Source organism: Carassius auratus, chromosome 34, assembly GCF_003368295.1.
Source record: "Carassius auratus strain Wakin chromosome 34, ASM336829v1, whole genome shotgun sequence".
Lineage (NCBI taxonomy): Eukaryota > Metazoa > Chordata > Actinopteri > Cypriniformes > Cyprinidae > Carassius > Carassius auratus.
In genome coordinates, this window is record NC_039276.1 from 3,193,593 (window position 1) to 3,209,507 (window position 15,915).

The 15,915-nt window shown below is 34.9% G+C and overlaps 2 protein-coding genes across 2 annotated transcripts; one reads left to right on the top strand and one right to left on the bottom strand.

The window, feature by feature from the left end:
- Positions 1 to 393: 393 nt before the first annotated feature.
- On the bottom strand, positions 394 to 6,703 carry cfap210 (cilia and flagella associated protein 210). Its single transcript, XM_026217457.1, has 9 exons — positions 6,371 to 6,703; positions 6,073 to 6,272; positions 4,005 to 4,178; positions 3,722 to 3,927; positions 3,485 to 3,641; positions 3,265 to 3,404; positions 1,862 to 2,054; positions 1,466 to 1,630; positions 394 to 842 (listed from the first exon to the last, which is right to left on the bottom strand). Exons 1-9 carry the CDS (start codon positions 6,435 to 6,437, stop codon positions 489 to 491), a joined length of 1,656 nt encoding a protein of 551 aa, XP_026073242.1. The 5' UTR covers positions 6,438 to 6,703; the 3' UTR covers positions 394 to 488.
- A 973-nt stretch (positions 6,704 to 7,676) lies between these two features.
- LOC113052956 (D-3-phosphoglycerate dehydrogenase-like) lies at positions 7,677 to 14,772 on the top strand. The gene is made up of 12 exons (XM_026217459.1): positions 7,677 to 7,875; positions 8,448 to 8,599; positions 9,424 to 9,489; positions 9,760 to 9,814; positions 10,084 to 10,182; positions 10,278 to 10,410; positions 11,437 to 11,585; positions 11,704 to 11,856; positions 12,450 to 12,588; positions 12,917 to 13,044; positions 13,158 to 13,374; positions 14,401 to 14,772. The coding sequence occupies exons 1-12, from the start codon at positions 7,738 to 7,740 to the stop codon at positions 14,553 to 14,555; spliced, it is 1,584 nt and encodes a 527-aa protein (XP_026073244.1). The 5' UTR covers positions 7,677 to 7,737; the 3' UTR covers positions 14,556 to 14,772.
- Positions 14,773 to 15,915: the final 1,143 nt, after the last annotated feature.

Genomic DNA, 15,915 nt, shown 5'->3' on the forward strand with positions numbered 1-15,915 from the left:
AATGCTGCTGTCATATTAATATTAGTAATCTTGTTTTATTGTAGAAATAATATCTGTATTGGTAATTTTGTGTCTATCTGGTATGAGGAAAAAAATAAATAAATAAGCTAAAATACAAATTATCTTCAACTGAACACTTTTGAGTAAAATGATTAGCTAATAATTAGATGTTATTTATTTTATAAATGTTTTTATTCAGACATCCCAAACTTTAATTTGACTTTCATTTTAGTCTGTTTTAACTATTACTCAAGTTTCTAGGAATAATACTGTTATTTATAACCAAGTTTTTTCACACAACAGAATATCTTTTAATTCTAAACATAAACATCCAAATTGTGTGTAAAAAAAAATATTTCGGGAAACCTTTTTGGGGTTAAAATGCTATATTTGAATCAAAATGCAGCAATCACAATTTCTTTAGCATAAAATCTTTATTATTGCAGTAGTAAAAGAGATTGATATTAACATCTGGATGTTGTGAAGTGTTAACAGGTAAATCCTAGTCTTTTCTTTGACTGCTGAATGTCAGAGGTCTCGTTCAGCTCTTTGATGTTTTGAGTGGTGCCGCTCACATAAGTGGGCATCTGAACACCCGACTCATCATGGACTAGATAACTTGGTCTAAGTCCACCGAACACGGGCCCCAGACCCCCTCCGATGCCCTCTCTGGCAGCCTTTAGGAGCGGGTAGGTGATTCTCCCGGTCTTCCCTGCTGTTACAATCACCTGTTCAGCATATTTCTGAAACTGGTTTTCCTCCTCAACGATGAGAGCAGTGTTCTTAGCCACAAACGCCTTCTCTTCTTTTTTCGTACGGTGATGCCTTGCACGTTTTTCAGCCTTCACAAAACCAGTGTTACATTTGAAAGAAATCATAGTTCAATGTATGAAACGTAAACAAGGAACGGTTCACCCAAAGATAGAAAGTGGCTGAAAATGTACTCACCCTCAGGCCATCCAAGAAGTAGATGAGTTTGTTTCTTCATCGAAACAGATTTGGTAAAATGTAGCATTTCATCACTTGCTCACCAATGGATCCTCTGCAGTGAATGGGTGCCGTCAGAATGAGACTCCAAACAGCTGATAAAAACATCACAATAATTCATTTCCTAATTCAGTTTTTCAGTGGAGAAACCAATATTGTGGATAGAGGACTCAGTTTGAAGTTAAAAACAATCTTAATAATGAATTTGTTTCTTACAAACATGCAGCTTTTCACTTCATAAGACATTAACTGATGGACTGGAATGCTGTGGATTACTTGTGGATTATTGTGACGTTTTTATCAGCTGTTTGGAGTCTCATTCTGACGGCACCCATTCACTACAGAGGTTCCACTGGTGAGCAAGTGATGCAATACTACATTTCTCCAAATCTGTTCTGATGAAGAAACAAACTCATCCACATCTTGGACGGCCTGAGTCGGGGGGTTCATTTTCAGCAAACTGCAGAGCTCTACCCACCATTTCTTGTATATAGCTGTCCTGTAGTGTTTTGCCTTCGTCTCTCGCTTTCTGAGCTTGAAGTTCTTGCTTTTCCATGAAGATTTTATCCGCTTCCTTCTTTGCATTCAGCATCTCCAGAGCTTTCTGTTTTTCTTCCTCTGCCTTTCGTTCCTGCTCTTTCCTCTAATACAGGGTTAAGAAAATGCTTATTTCAATGTCTTTCAAATTATATACATGTATATAAACAGTTTGATGATCATAAATGCAATATTTCTGTAGTAAAATCACTGTAATACATGACCTCTTGTCACTAGTTGCTCTAGTTTAATCAAAAATCTAAATAATCATGCATCTATTACTAGACAAATCTTTGAAGATGAAGTGTTGATGAATTCATCAAGAACAGGTCACTACCATGGACTCTCTGTGTGCAGTGATGGAGTTCAACATGGCTGCATGTTTTTCTTCTTTCTCACGCTGTTCTCGAGCCTGTTTGGCCTCACGTTCAGCGACGGCTTTGGCGATGATCTCTTCCTCGTTGCTGACTTGTTGCTGCTTCTGTACGGCTAACTTCTGTATAATAGTCTCTCTGTGTCTCTGCAGCTCTCTAAAGCAAAAAGAAATGCAAATCCAAGCCCAGTGCTGAGACAAGGCAATCAGTGAAGAGAATCATTCTTTCTCTTCAGGGTTCCCACACTTCACCCACACAATGAATTCCCATGACTTTTTCATAGCCCTGTCAGTTATATATGGATAAGCATGTTGTATGAATGTGGAAGTCCTTTTGTATATCAGGTAACAATCTTTTGAATTAGGATTTTTAGTGTTTAAAGATTCCAGATTGAAGATGGTAAGCAGGATTTTTTTTTTTACTCGACACATTTATAGTCAGAAACAGCAGTTTCTAGCTGATTCAATAGTTTAGTACAGGGCAAAGTCCACAAGTGTTGTTATTGGTAAATAAAACTTACATAATCTTTTTAATAAATCTGAAATATAATAACTATTAGACAACCTTAAACTTAAAAAACTTAAATGAAAAATGCAAGTGTTGCCTTGGCAACTACGTGAAATAAAATAAGATGAAGTTTAAGCACTAAAATCATTAAAACTACTGTAAACTTAAATAAATTAAATCTAAATAAGGTTATTATAGTTAACTAAAACTGAAACTAAAAATAAAACCATTGAACAGATTAAAAATATTAAATAATAAAAACTATACAGACATAAAAATATACAAAAGACAAAAAAAACAACAAAATTACTAAAACTTTAACTAAAATGAAAAAAAGACTTTAAAAATATTAATGAAAATAAAAACATTACATTACAAATATTAATAAAAAAATATAATAGTATCTCAATGAAACTGAAGCTACAAATAAATATAAAGAAAAAAAAGAAAAAAGCACAAATCAAAATCCCTAAATTTTAAGCTACAATTAAATTTGAACAGCTAACAATATCAAATATATATTTCAAAATATCAATAGATAATATAAACAATACTAAAATAACAAATAAGTCCACAATGTCTAGAAAAATCACAATTTTAAAATAACAAAAATGTCTCACAAATTAAAAATGCTGCCAAATGTATTTTAGCTATCTTATATAGCCATTAATATATCAAGTTTAGTAAAGCTTTGAATATTTAACATAAAGAGTTTGCATACTCTGTGTACAGTTTGAAAAAAAAATAATTCTTCATAAATGTAAAAAAATGCTCCTAGAAGTACATTTCTGACACTAGTTATATACCCATTAAACCCACAATAATAATTTACACTGTGTAAGCATGTCATTTACAATACCTAAATATTTCCTCCTGCTTCTCTTTCCTGATTTTGATGACTTTCTCTTTATGTTTGGCGAGCTGCTTGCGTTTCTCCTCCTCTTCCTCGTGCCTCTGAGTCTCTGCTGCTTTCATCAGCTCTCTGTTGGTCAAATAATCCTGATGGAGGACAGAAGAACGGATTTCAAAACAGCATCTGATTCACTCTGTCTGTAAATGTTGTTCAACAGTCGCCTCACCTGATAAGCCTTCATCACGCTTCCCTTCTCTTCCAGTTTCTTGCGCTCGTTCATGGACTGTTCCCACAGATGAAGATCTCGGAGTCGCTCAATTTCTTCAGCCTCACGTTTGGCCTCCTGCCTCTCCTGCTCTTTCTTCATTTCATGATCTTTTATCCTTAAAGAGCAGAAAAAGTCAGGTCCTTTTTACTACATCACAGTTGCCCGATGCACTGAAGCACTTTAACATCTCCTTACTGTTGTTTCAAGCTCTCAGCAGTTGCCAGCTGGTCTTTTTTCCTCTGTATGGCTTTCTTTTGCTCCTGCTGGAGGGCCTGTTCTTCTCTGTAAGCCATTTCAGCCACGATATCTCTGTCTATGTCCTTGCTGGCATTTTGCTTCATGCGTTTTAACTCAAGCTGAGCCTCTCTTTCCTTCAGAACCTCTGCAAGCAACAGAGCGCTCTATAAAAAACAAAAGGATAGTTTCTACGAACATTTCACAACAGAAAAAGTGTGATCAAATAATGAGAGACACACACATGGAAGCCTTTCACTCTGTCGGTCTGGTAGTATTGCTGGGTTTTTGCTTTCTTGATGGCCTCCTTTCGTATCTGGGCCTGGTATTTTGCTTCTTCTAAGTCAACTTGTTTCCGCTCCTCTTCTTCTAATGCCTCTCGAAATTTTTTCGCCTCTAGCTTTTTTTGTCGTTGTCCCTGTAAGGGAAAAAAAATATTGATATGTTTTTCTCCATGGCAGACATTTGGCAAAAGTCAAATGCACAGCTTATATTAACCCAAGCAGTGCTTTAAGTGGCCCCAAACTTGGTGCTTTTTGATGATTCCCCTCATCCCCTGAGGTAACAACAACTATATTGAAGGGCTTTTATATACAACAGTCAACAGGCAACCTTAATAATAAACCCTTTTATTAGTTTGTGGATTTGCTTGAGCTAGAAAGAACTACTGAACATAAATAAAATGTGCAAAAGGATTTTGAAAAAATATCCTTAGAAAGAGCTACTGCATTACTGCATTCAAACTTCCAAACTGACTCAAAGGATTCGGAACCAGCTCCGAACTCCCGAACTGACTCAGATTAATCACGCTCCGAACTCCCGAACTGATTCACTTAATTCGCGATCCCCAAACTCACTCAAATGATTCGCGAATCCGCTTTGAACTCCCGAACAGACTCAAATGATTCGCGATCCCACTCAGAGCTCCCGAACTGACTCAAATGATTCGCGAACCCGCTTTGAATTACCGAACTGACTCAAATGATTCGCGAACCCGCTCCGAACTGTCGAATTGATTCAAATGATCCGCGAAGCAGCTCCGAACTGCCGAACTGATTCAAATGATTTGCGATCCCCAAACTGACTCAAATGATTCGCGAACCCGCTCCGAACTCCCAAACTGACTCAAACGATTCGCGAACCCGCTACGAACCACCGAACTGACTCCATACTCCGAACTAGGAAGAATTAGGAAGCGTGCTTTGTGAAGGGCGCTCTGAAAAGCGGCAGTGAAGGAAAAGGATTAAAACCTCTATTAAAACAGATGTCCAAATGAACGTACCAGTACGCTAAAAACATGTTCTGGGCGCATGGAGAGGTGGTGGTACGCTCAAGAGCTATATTTGGAAGTGGCGGTAGGCTACTGAGTACTGGTGCGTACCGGCCCACTTAAAGCACTGAACCCAAGCATTTATATCAATCTTTTTTTCTATTTCTTTTTTTTTGTACTTTTTTATTTTTTATTAAGAAAACCCAAAAATATTACATCAAGACAGCATTCAAACTATACAGTCAGCTTATTCAACATTATAATTATATGCATAGACAAAATTAAAAGTGGATGGAGAGAAGTACAGAAAAAAGATTAAAATAAAACATCACACAAATATCGGCACTGGCTCCAAAGAATAAATATTGACCTTCCAAACAAGTATTATTTTTGTATTATGAGATGTATATACATTTCTTATTTCAGTTAACATTTATTTTAAAGTAACAGTTTTTTTTTAAACTTTTAACAGTTTTTTTTACTTTTAGTTTTACTAACATGAATAACCCTGTTCTAGACACAAAAACTGGCAAAATATTATCATTAATTATTTTATCAACTAAATCAAACAAAATCAAATTTTGTATTTTTTCTTAATGAAGACTCATTGATATTAATCAAAACTTTTCCTTAGGTCGTAAAAATATGATTTGACTCATATTTGGGGTTTTTCAAGCAAATTTTATATATATTCTGTTTTCATTTTAATCTAAGTCAAAGATTTAGTCATTTTGTTGTGTTTTTGTAATTTTTAGAAGAATTTGTTTTTATATATGCATATTATATTGTATATCATTTATTACAGTTTTAATTTCAGTCATTTTAGTACACCAAGTACATCGTACTAAATCAAAATGGGAAACATTGCCTTTGCATCTTAATATTGATATTTATCAAAATAAGACTCATTGATATTTATCAAAACTTTGCCTCCTTTAAAGATTTTAGATCGTTATAAATTATGATATTTACTCATATTTTGGTTTTTTCAAGCTAAAATTGCTCACTATGCAAGAAAGTAACAAAAACTCCAGGTGCTCACAGCGATGGTGTTGGCCCAGTGTTTGACGAGCTCTTTAGAGCGCATGTGCAGCAGCTCGCGCTCTTCGGCCGCTGCGGTCACACTCCTGTTGCGCTGATTTACTCCGTTCACACGGTCCTGCAGGCGCTGCCAGTCCGATTGGGATAAAATTACTACTTGACGAAGATCTGCTTCGGGTTTCTCCACCTCCGAGCTCACAGCTGTGTGCATTCGACAACACGTTTCCAAGTGATTATAAACTGTAATTCATATAACGTTAATGTCTTCAGTTATCTCGGTCAGTAGAGTTTATTCTCACCTTGTTTACTCGAGCCTTTCCTCCGCCCGTATTGAACGACTCCTGTCCTTACTGACGCGGTTGACATTTTACCTGCTGTTTTATTCCTCTCACATTCGTTGATTGATCTTGAAGTTGGTTGAGATGTTTATGTATTTTTATTTATTTCCTCATACATCGGCAGACTTGGCTGATGTTGGCAACATGATCGTACTCGCTACACTGTGTTGCTCGGCAACCAATTCAACTTTTGTTACACTGTTCCCCGGCAACCCGACTAGGAGGTGACGTCATGCGAAGCCTTAAAGAGCCAGCCACCTCGAAAATAAACCACGCCTCCTTCAGTTTCACATTGGAACAGCATTTTTGATCATTTCAATTGGGAAATGAATGATCCATGCAGCAAAAGTGTTTTCTTACAAGTAAAGGATATATATTTATATATATTTTCAATTATTCCATAATATTTTCCATGTCAAAACTTTCTGTAGAAAAAATTGGGGTCTGATTTAGACACAAAATGCTTCTTTTGTCAGAATGGCACTGAACATTTGTTTTGGTCATGTAGTTATACTTAATAAGTTTGTTTATCTCAAAAAGAGTACTATCTTACAAGACTTTTCAATGAATCCTAAATTTTCTAATTTTTTATTATAATTTTGAAAACCCAAAGCATTTATATCTAGATTGTGTTGTTTAAATAAATATTATTTTATTTAAATGTTGTATGCAAAATTCTGTATTCACAAGAAAAAAGAAAAGGAAAACCACTTTTTCTGTAGAATGTAACTCTATAATTTCATCCCTTAGACATATAAGCAACAAAAAGCTAATGTTTATGCTTTTTGAGGACTTATATATGATTAAACCTTAGAATTATTAGGCCTATAATAATGTTTAATATAAAACAATTATAGAAAATAAACTGAGCAGATTTTGCAGTTGATTCTGAAAATTCATATAATTTAATTTAATATAGATAGATAGATATATAGATTAGTTTATGCATGACTAATAACACATTTTTCAAATTTACAAATGCAAACTGTTTTCACTATGGTCTATTTTCACAAAAGGAACTTTTATTAAAGTTCCAATATTAAGGTATTTTCATTAAAATGTAAAATATATAGTGCTGTCAAATGATTAATCGCATCCAAAATAAAAGTGTGTGTGTGTGTGTGTGTGTGTGTGTGTGTGTGTGTATATATATATATATATAATTGTTTCCTTAGAGTTTGTAAAATGAGAATGTTCAATTAAATAAAACAGGACGAACTTCTGGAGAGGCGCGTGAAGGGCGGAGTTTCTGAGAGGAGCTCTTTGAAAGAGCGCCACGGAACATCAGTCAGTCATTTGAGGAGAGTCGAGTCACTGAATCAACACTAATGGCTCCGGTATCAGTCAAACGCGTTTTAATCAGTGAAAGTGTCGATCCATGCTGCAAAACTATTCTGCAGGAGAACGGCATTGAAGTGACGGAGAAGCAGCAGATGACTAAAGAAGAGTTGATTGCAGAGATTCAGGTAACGTTAAGTGATTCTTTAACTCTCGAATTCAGAAGCAACTTCACCGGAATATCAAGTGCATTGATTTGAATCGTCGCCAGCGAAAGAATGGCGTTCTCCAGAGCAGCAAAATCAACTCGGTGTGCTTGATAAAATAACAGCATGTGTGAATGTGTGACTGTCACCCCTCCTCCTCTTCACAATCTGATGCAACAGTAGCCTGTATCTGCACCATATGAATCATCCCAGTCAATTCCTAATAATTATATTAGACCGCACGTATAACATCCGTTTATATATTCGAGGTATGTTCTTTTCCCCTGTTGCATTGTGTTTAATGCACGTGTTTTGCTCTGTGCATGTGTTTTTAGATTGTGTATTGGTTGGGTTTTAAAATATGTATTTGCTTGATATTATAAAATGCATCAATTGTTTTTCTTTGTGGATTAATAAAAAAACAAAACAACAATGCTGAATGCATGTTGTCTTGTCACTATTGTCATTTCACATGTTGTCTTGCCTAGAAAGATTTAAGAAAAACTTAAACCCTGTTTTACATGCTAATTCTGTTTACTTATCCTTTCCCCAAGCATTATGACGGTTTGGTCGTCCGTTCAGCAACCAAAGTTACCTCTGATGTCATCAATGCTGGCAGTAACTTGAAGATCATTGGACGCGCTGGAACAGGAGTTGATAACGTGGACGTGGATGCAGCAACCAAGAGAGGCATTATTGTCATGAAGTAATGAAGCATGTTGAGTCTTGCTCTGACCTCTATTCTGTTTGTTTTCAATGCTTAAGCATGTTGATCTAGTCGTGCACTCTTCTTTCTTCTTTTCTTAAAGTAATAGTTTACTCGTGAATGAACATTTTGTAATTTATTGCTTCTCATGTCATGTTTTCTAATGAAACCCATCTTGGGAGATGTTAAAGGAATAGTTCACACACAAATGAATATTTGCTGGAAATGAACTCCCTCTCCGGCCATCCAAGATGTAGATGAGTTTGTTTCTTCATGGGAACAGCTTATGAGAAATTTTGCATCACTTGCTTACCAATGAATGCTCTGCAGTGAATGGGTGAAAAAGAAATGAAGTGAAAAGCTGTGTTTTCGTTCAGTTTCTTGACTTACTTTTTTCCATATTATGGAAGTCAATGGGGAACAGCAACTGTTTGGTTACCAGTTTGAAATAATTTGAGGGTGAGTAAATATTGACAGATTTCTCATTGACTATTCCATTAATGATGGATTTTTCTTTTTACAAACACACCACTTTTCACTTCACAAGGTGTTAACTGATGAACTGGAGCAGTGTGGATTAGTGTGATGTTTTTATCAGCTATTAGGATTCTGACGGCACCCATTCACTGCAGAGGATCCATTGGTGAGCAAGTGATGCTAAATTTCTCCAAGTCTTCTCTGATGAAGAAACAAACTCATCTACATCTTGGATGGCCTGAGGATCAGTTCATTTTAATGAACTATTCTTTCAAGTAGAATGGCCAGGAATTATTTTCCTAAATTTTTTTTATGTTTATTCATTTTTTCATAATTACATTTTTCAGCACTCCGAGTGGAAACACAATCAGTGCTGCTGAGCTCACCTGTGCTCTTTTGATGAGCTTGTCAAGGTAAGCTGGCAAAATGACTTTTTTTTTTTTTTTTTGCTTTTTAATGTTTTATGAAATATGTTTGAGAACTCAGAACTTTAAAGTCTCTGATGTATGACTCTAGGTCTGAAATTGGGTAGAAAATTATAAAAATGTAAAAAACAAAACATAAATGATACAAAAAAAAACACTGTATATTCCTATAAAATATTTTACAAATTTTTTAATTGTTGTTATTATTATTATTATTATTTTGTATTTTATTATTTTAATTTTTTTTGTATTTCTTAGACATATTCCACAAGCTGTCATGTCAATGAAGGATGGAAAATGGGATCGTAAAAAGGTATGTGCACTTCTTGTTCTCTGTGTGGCTGAAGGCATTGTTTAAAGGGTTATGCGTTACGAGATAGGGTACTGCATGCACCATCCTTTCATATATTGCACATTTTGGCAATAAACAGAAAATATGTGCACCGTACACAGTTTAGAAATTGTCAGAGTTGTGATTTCATAGTTGTACTTTCCCGTCTGTTTAGTCAGTCATCACTAATCGATTGCGATCACTGAATGGGTTGTGTTAGATGGCTGAGTGCTTCGCTAATGCTTTTACAGTTCATGGGCGCAGAGCTGTATGGAAAAGTTCTTGGGATTGTAGGGCTTGGAAGAATCGGCAAAGAGGTGGCATCGAGAATGCAGTCCTTCGGTATGAGGGTAAGATCATTGTGTCCTAAAAACTGTCCTGACTTTAAAAATGCAAATGATATTAAAACTTTTTATTTTATTTTTTACTATTGCATCTCTTATAGACCATTGGCTACGACCCCATCACCCCTCTGGAGGTTTCTGCGAGCTGGGGTGTGGAGCAGATGTCTCTGGAGGAGCTGTGGCCACAGTGTGATTATATCACAGTCCACACTCCACTCATGCCCTCCACCACAGGTACACACACACACACACACACACACACACAACATTCTGCTAGTTTGCTTCACAATTCAGTTAAAACAATCGATTATTTTGAGAAATATTGTGATACATCTCATATAAAGTGCCAAGACTTAAGTCTAAAATCCTGAGCAGTGATAATTTCTAGTATCGTTGATAAACTCAGTGATGGAAGAAACAAAGCTTTTCAAATCTTTAAATCAACAAAATGTCAACAAAATATGCAATACCATTAAATATAAAGTGTCTGTTTAAATAGGTGTCATTTTAATAAATTTGTAAGGCCGGTTTTATGGAAAGCTTGGTAAATTGGGTCAATAATAGACTATTACATACATATTATACAAAAGTGTCATTTAAAAATATCTACAATTGAATAAAACAGTTTCGAAACTCGATTCGCAAAGATTTCAAAGCTTCAAAAAGCAGTGTTTCAAAAGCGCCCATCACTAGATATACTGTTAAAGTTTTTTTTTTTTTTTTTTTTTTTAATATCTCAAATTCAAATAAATTTTCAAATAAAGTTTTTATTCTTAATATATAACTTTTATTTTAGTTAAAAAATGTTTGTAATTTTGAATTGTCACATTTGTATTATTATTTTTATTTCTTAAACATGTCTATACAGTTGACAACTAGCTGAAATAAAATAGTAAATATTTTATTTGGTTTAATTTAACTTCTATTTAATTTTTAATTAACTGTTATTTTTTATTTTATTTTCATTAACTATAATAACCCTGGTTTTGAGGTGCATGTATCTAATCTAGTGTAATCTTAAAATTAATTTTAAAATATTGTATTTGATAATAATAATAATAATAATATAATTTTTTTATTTAATTAATGATTACAATTATTTATATTTTTAATAATAACAACAGCAACAACATTTATTATTATTAATAATAATAATAAATGCAGTTTAATAATTGCTCTACTAGACTATATTGCGGCTTTATTTAATTTAGCTTGAATTGCCCCAGTGTAAAATCAAACTTTTGCTGATGTGCTACACAGGTCTCCTTAATGACGCTTCCTTTGCTAAGTGTAAGAAAGGTGTGAAGGTGGTGAACTGTGCTCGCGGTGGCATCATTGACGAAGCCGCTCTCCTCCGGGCTCTGGAGTCGGGACAGTGTGGAGGAGCGGGGCTGGATGTGTTTGTGGAGGTCAGAGCTTGTTGATCACTTCGACTGACAATGCTTTTAGCTTCTTGCCACTGCTCAATGGCATTGCATGCAAACATATTTAAAATAATACTGATATTGTCTTTTTCGGCGGGTTCAGGAGCCTCCAAAGGATCAGCGGCTGGTGAAGCATCCCAATGTGATCAGCTGTCCTCATCTGGGAGCCAGCACTAAAGAAGCTCAGGCCCGCTGTGGGAGAGATATCGCCCTGCAGATTGTGGACATGGCCACGGGAAAAGCATTAGTTGGAGCCGTGAGTCATGCTTCGTTTTAAAGCAATACTTTTTATGAAGGCGCAATATTCTCCCCCCAGAAAATCTTTCAGGGACATTTTGTTTATTTGTGAGAGGATATTTTTTTTCCTAATCACATAATAGTGTAATAGTTAAATTATCACTGAAGTAGCTGTTTCACAGAAATTGCTGTAAATAATGCATATTTGTATATACTTAGGTTAAGTCTTTTAATTTGTAGAACGAAATATGGAAACAAATCTTCAGTTAATTTTCACCACAGATACAGTATTTCTTTTTAAATCCAAAACTGCTTTTCTAAAAACCCAAAGATAATTCCAGAAACAGATTCCCACAGTCAGGGAAAGTCTGGAATTGTCAGGATTTTTTTTTTTTTTTTTTTGGTGACACATGCCGGACTTCTCCAATCATTTAGTCTGCTTTAACTCCACCCCTTTCACATTTAGCTCCTCCTCCATTCATTGAACAACTGATACATAAAACCTCGTCCCTGCCCTACATCCTTTTCTTTTTCAGTATTCTGTATCACTCAAACCTATGCCACAATACAGAATGAAAGACCACAACTTTGAGTCCTAGTTTTCATCCTCAGGTGAATGCTCAGGTGTTGGTCAGTGCTTTCTCTCCTGACTCTCATCAGTGGATTCAGCTGGGAGAGTCCATGGGCAGAGTGTTGAAGGCCTGCACTGCTTCTAAAGACCCCTACAGTCAGGTCCACGTCACAGCACTTGGTAAGATGAGTTATTCACCCAATGTGTTGTTCAAACTGTTGTCATTCACTCACTAATTCAATAAGTGCTTAAACAAATAACAAGAAATCAATCCTGTTGCTGGGACAGTATGTACATTTTCTTTTACTAACTGCTGGGACAAATAATTTCTCCTCCCAGATGTACATATCAGAGCTTATTGGATTGTATAAGTCCTACTCTACTGAGTATTGTATTCTGTTGATGCCATCTTGTGGCAAGATCATGCATTTGTATGCATTTAGCATTCATTTTGATTATATATTAACAATAATACATAAATATGTATTTATTTATTTGTGCTGTTCAGGGGAGTCCTTGAAGAAGTCCTCAGGGTTTTTGAGCTCAGCAGCTGTAGTTGGTTTGCTCACTGAAGGTCCTCAGAAAGGCCCTAACTTGGTGAATGCACTGCCTCTAGCTGCAGAGACCGGAATTACAGTAAGATTTCTTTACAGTTAGTTTAAGTACCGTATTTTAAGTTAAAGCACACCATCTAGGTGTTTTATTTTGCCAGCAGTGCTCTGATCTGTCCCTGTGTCTCAAACCACCAGGTGCAGACGGATCATAAAGACTCAAATGAGCGGGAGGTGTGTGTGGTGGAAGTCTCTGTGAATGGTAGAAGCTATACGACTGTAGGCTCGGTGCAGGCCGGGGTTCCTGTGCTGCTGGAGCTGAACGCAAGTGTGTTTCGACAGCCTGTTCCTCTCACTGGACACCTGCTGTTCTTCAAAGCAGCCAATTCCACTAAGCTCCTGCCGTCTGTGACCGGTAAAGACTCATTCACATTCTGCACAAATAACCGTAAAGGGAAAGATCTGTGATGAATTGAAACTGATAGAAAAACTAATATTATTAGGGAGTTTAAAAGTGATTTCCAGCTCAGCTCTAAAATATTGGCCAGAAAATTGCTAATTTGAGTGACATTTCTTAAAAAAAAAAAAAAAAAAAAGAACTTATCAACTATTCACAAATGACTGAAAGTCATGGAAATATATTTTTCAAAAGGCACAGAAATTTATTTTTTGATCCAGGTAATTTTATTTACAATTACAGTAATATGTGTTTTTACATATACTTAAATATTTTTTCATTTAAATGACATGTTATGTACATTTATAGAAATTAAAATGCAAGGTTAGTTTTTTCCTTATTTTTACTTCCATATTTGTGCTGCAAATTTGCAAAAAACTATAAAGCTATAAAACTATAAAAAACACTAAAACAAAACTAAGAATATAGTATAAGAATATATCAAAGAATATTATAAAAGTGCCTTCATATGGAGCACAAAACCAGTCTTAAGTCGATGGGGTATATTTTTAGCAGTAGTCAAAAATATATTGTATTGGTCAAAATTATTATTATTGTTTTTTCTTTTATGCCAAAAATCATTAGGATATTAAGTCAAGATCATGTTTTATGAAGAGATTTTGTAAGAATCCTACCGTAAATATATTTAAACTTAATTTTTGATTAATAATACGCATTGCTAGGAACTTCATTTGGACAACTGTAAAGGCAATTTTCTCAGTATTTTTATATATATATATATATATATATTATTATTATTTTTTTTTATTTATTTTTTTATTTTTTGCACCTTAAGCTTCCAGATTTTGCAAATACTGGCTTATCCTAACAAATCATACATCAATGAAAAGCTTTAGTCAGCTCCCTTGTAATGAATAAATCTCAGTTTTGAAAAATTGATACTGATTTTGTGGTCTAGGGTCAAACATGGTTTGAGAGTGGCATATGGGTGAATGATGACTGATGCTTTCCGGTCTTTCTCAGGGGTTTTGGCAGCAGCAGGTGTGGAGCTGCAGTCCTTCAGTGCCTCTACTGCCAGCAGTGGTGAGCAGTGGTACTGCATGGGCATATCTTCACTGCTGGGGGACATCGGGGCCCTGAAGTCTTTGGCGAAAGAGGCTGCACAGCTCACGGTCTGAATATCTGTCATTGATGCTGATGGGGAAACACTAAACATTCCAGAAGCTTAAGCTCTAGTCTGATTGAATATCATTTCTCAGTGTTACTCACATTGTTCATAACACTACAATTCCTAAATCAACAGTGTGGTAAAATAGTCCTATTTTTGTCATTAGTGTTTACTAAAACCACTGTATTTCAGATGAAAGTGTTTGATTAAAATAACAAAAATAAGTGCTTTGCAGTCGAGTTTGTCTCTTTTCATCATACTAAAGGTTTGCCATCGGATCCTTTGTATAAAAATGACAAATAGCTGAGGCCAATGTCCTGCTAAACAATATAGAAGTTTACTAAACACTAACAGATGTTCGGCAAGTTTGGGATCAGTAAGATTTGTATATATATTTTTTAAGATGTATTTTTTGCTCAACAAGGCTGCATTTATTTGATCAGAAATACAGGGAAAAAATATTGATATTGAAATGTTATTACAATTTAAAATTATAGTTTTCTATTTTAATATACTTTAAATTATAATTTATTGCTGTGATGTAAAACAGAATTTTCAGCATCATTACTCCAGTCTTCAGTGTCACATGATCCTTCAGAAATCATTCTTATAGGCTATGCTGATTTAAAATCAATATTGGAAATACAGTACTGTTTGTGGACTGTATATTATTTGCCCTTTTCTTTTTTTCTCCCCCCCCCCCCTTTTTTTAAGAAATTAATGTTTTTATTTAGCATGGATGTTAAATTGATAAAAAGTGATAATGAAGACTTGTTACTTGTTTAATATTGTTAGAAAATATTTCTATTTTAAATCAACTTTAACTATTCATCGAATTATCCTGAACAAAGTATCACAGTTTTCAATAAATGAAGCTGCAAAACCAGCTTCAGCATATCAGAATGATTTCTGAGGGATCATGTGACACTGAAGGATCGCAGAAACGGCTGAAAAATCAGCTTTGCATCATATAAATAAATTACATTTTAAAGTATATTAAAATAGAAAACAATCATTTTAAATGGTAATAATATTTTACAATATTAATTTTTTTCTGTAGTGTTGGTCAAATAAATGTAGCCAAGATGAACAGAAAAAACTTCTGTGAAACCATTAATAGTCTTACTGATCCCAAACTTTTAAAAAGCAGTGTATATACATATATATGCCAAAAAATATATTTTAGCTCCTTTTTGTTCCCAAAACGTGCATGTGTGTATTTAAAATAATTCTTGATCCTGTTCCCACATTCTTTCTGCTTGGATACTTCTGCTTATAAGAACATATGACAAAAGTCTGTATTACATCCACTTTCAAAACACTTTAGTTACACTAGACCTTGTCCCCAAGTATAACTGCATCATTCCCAA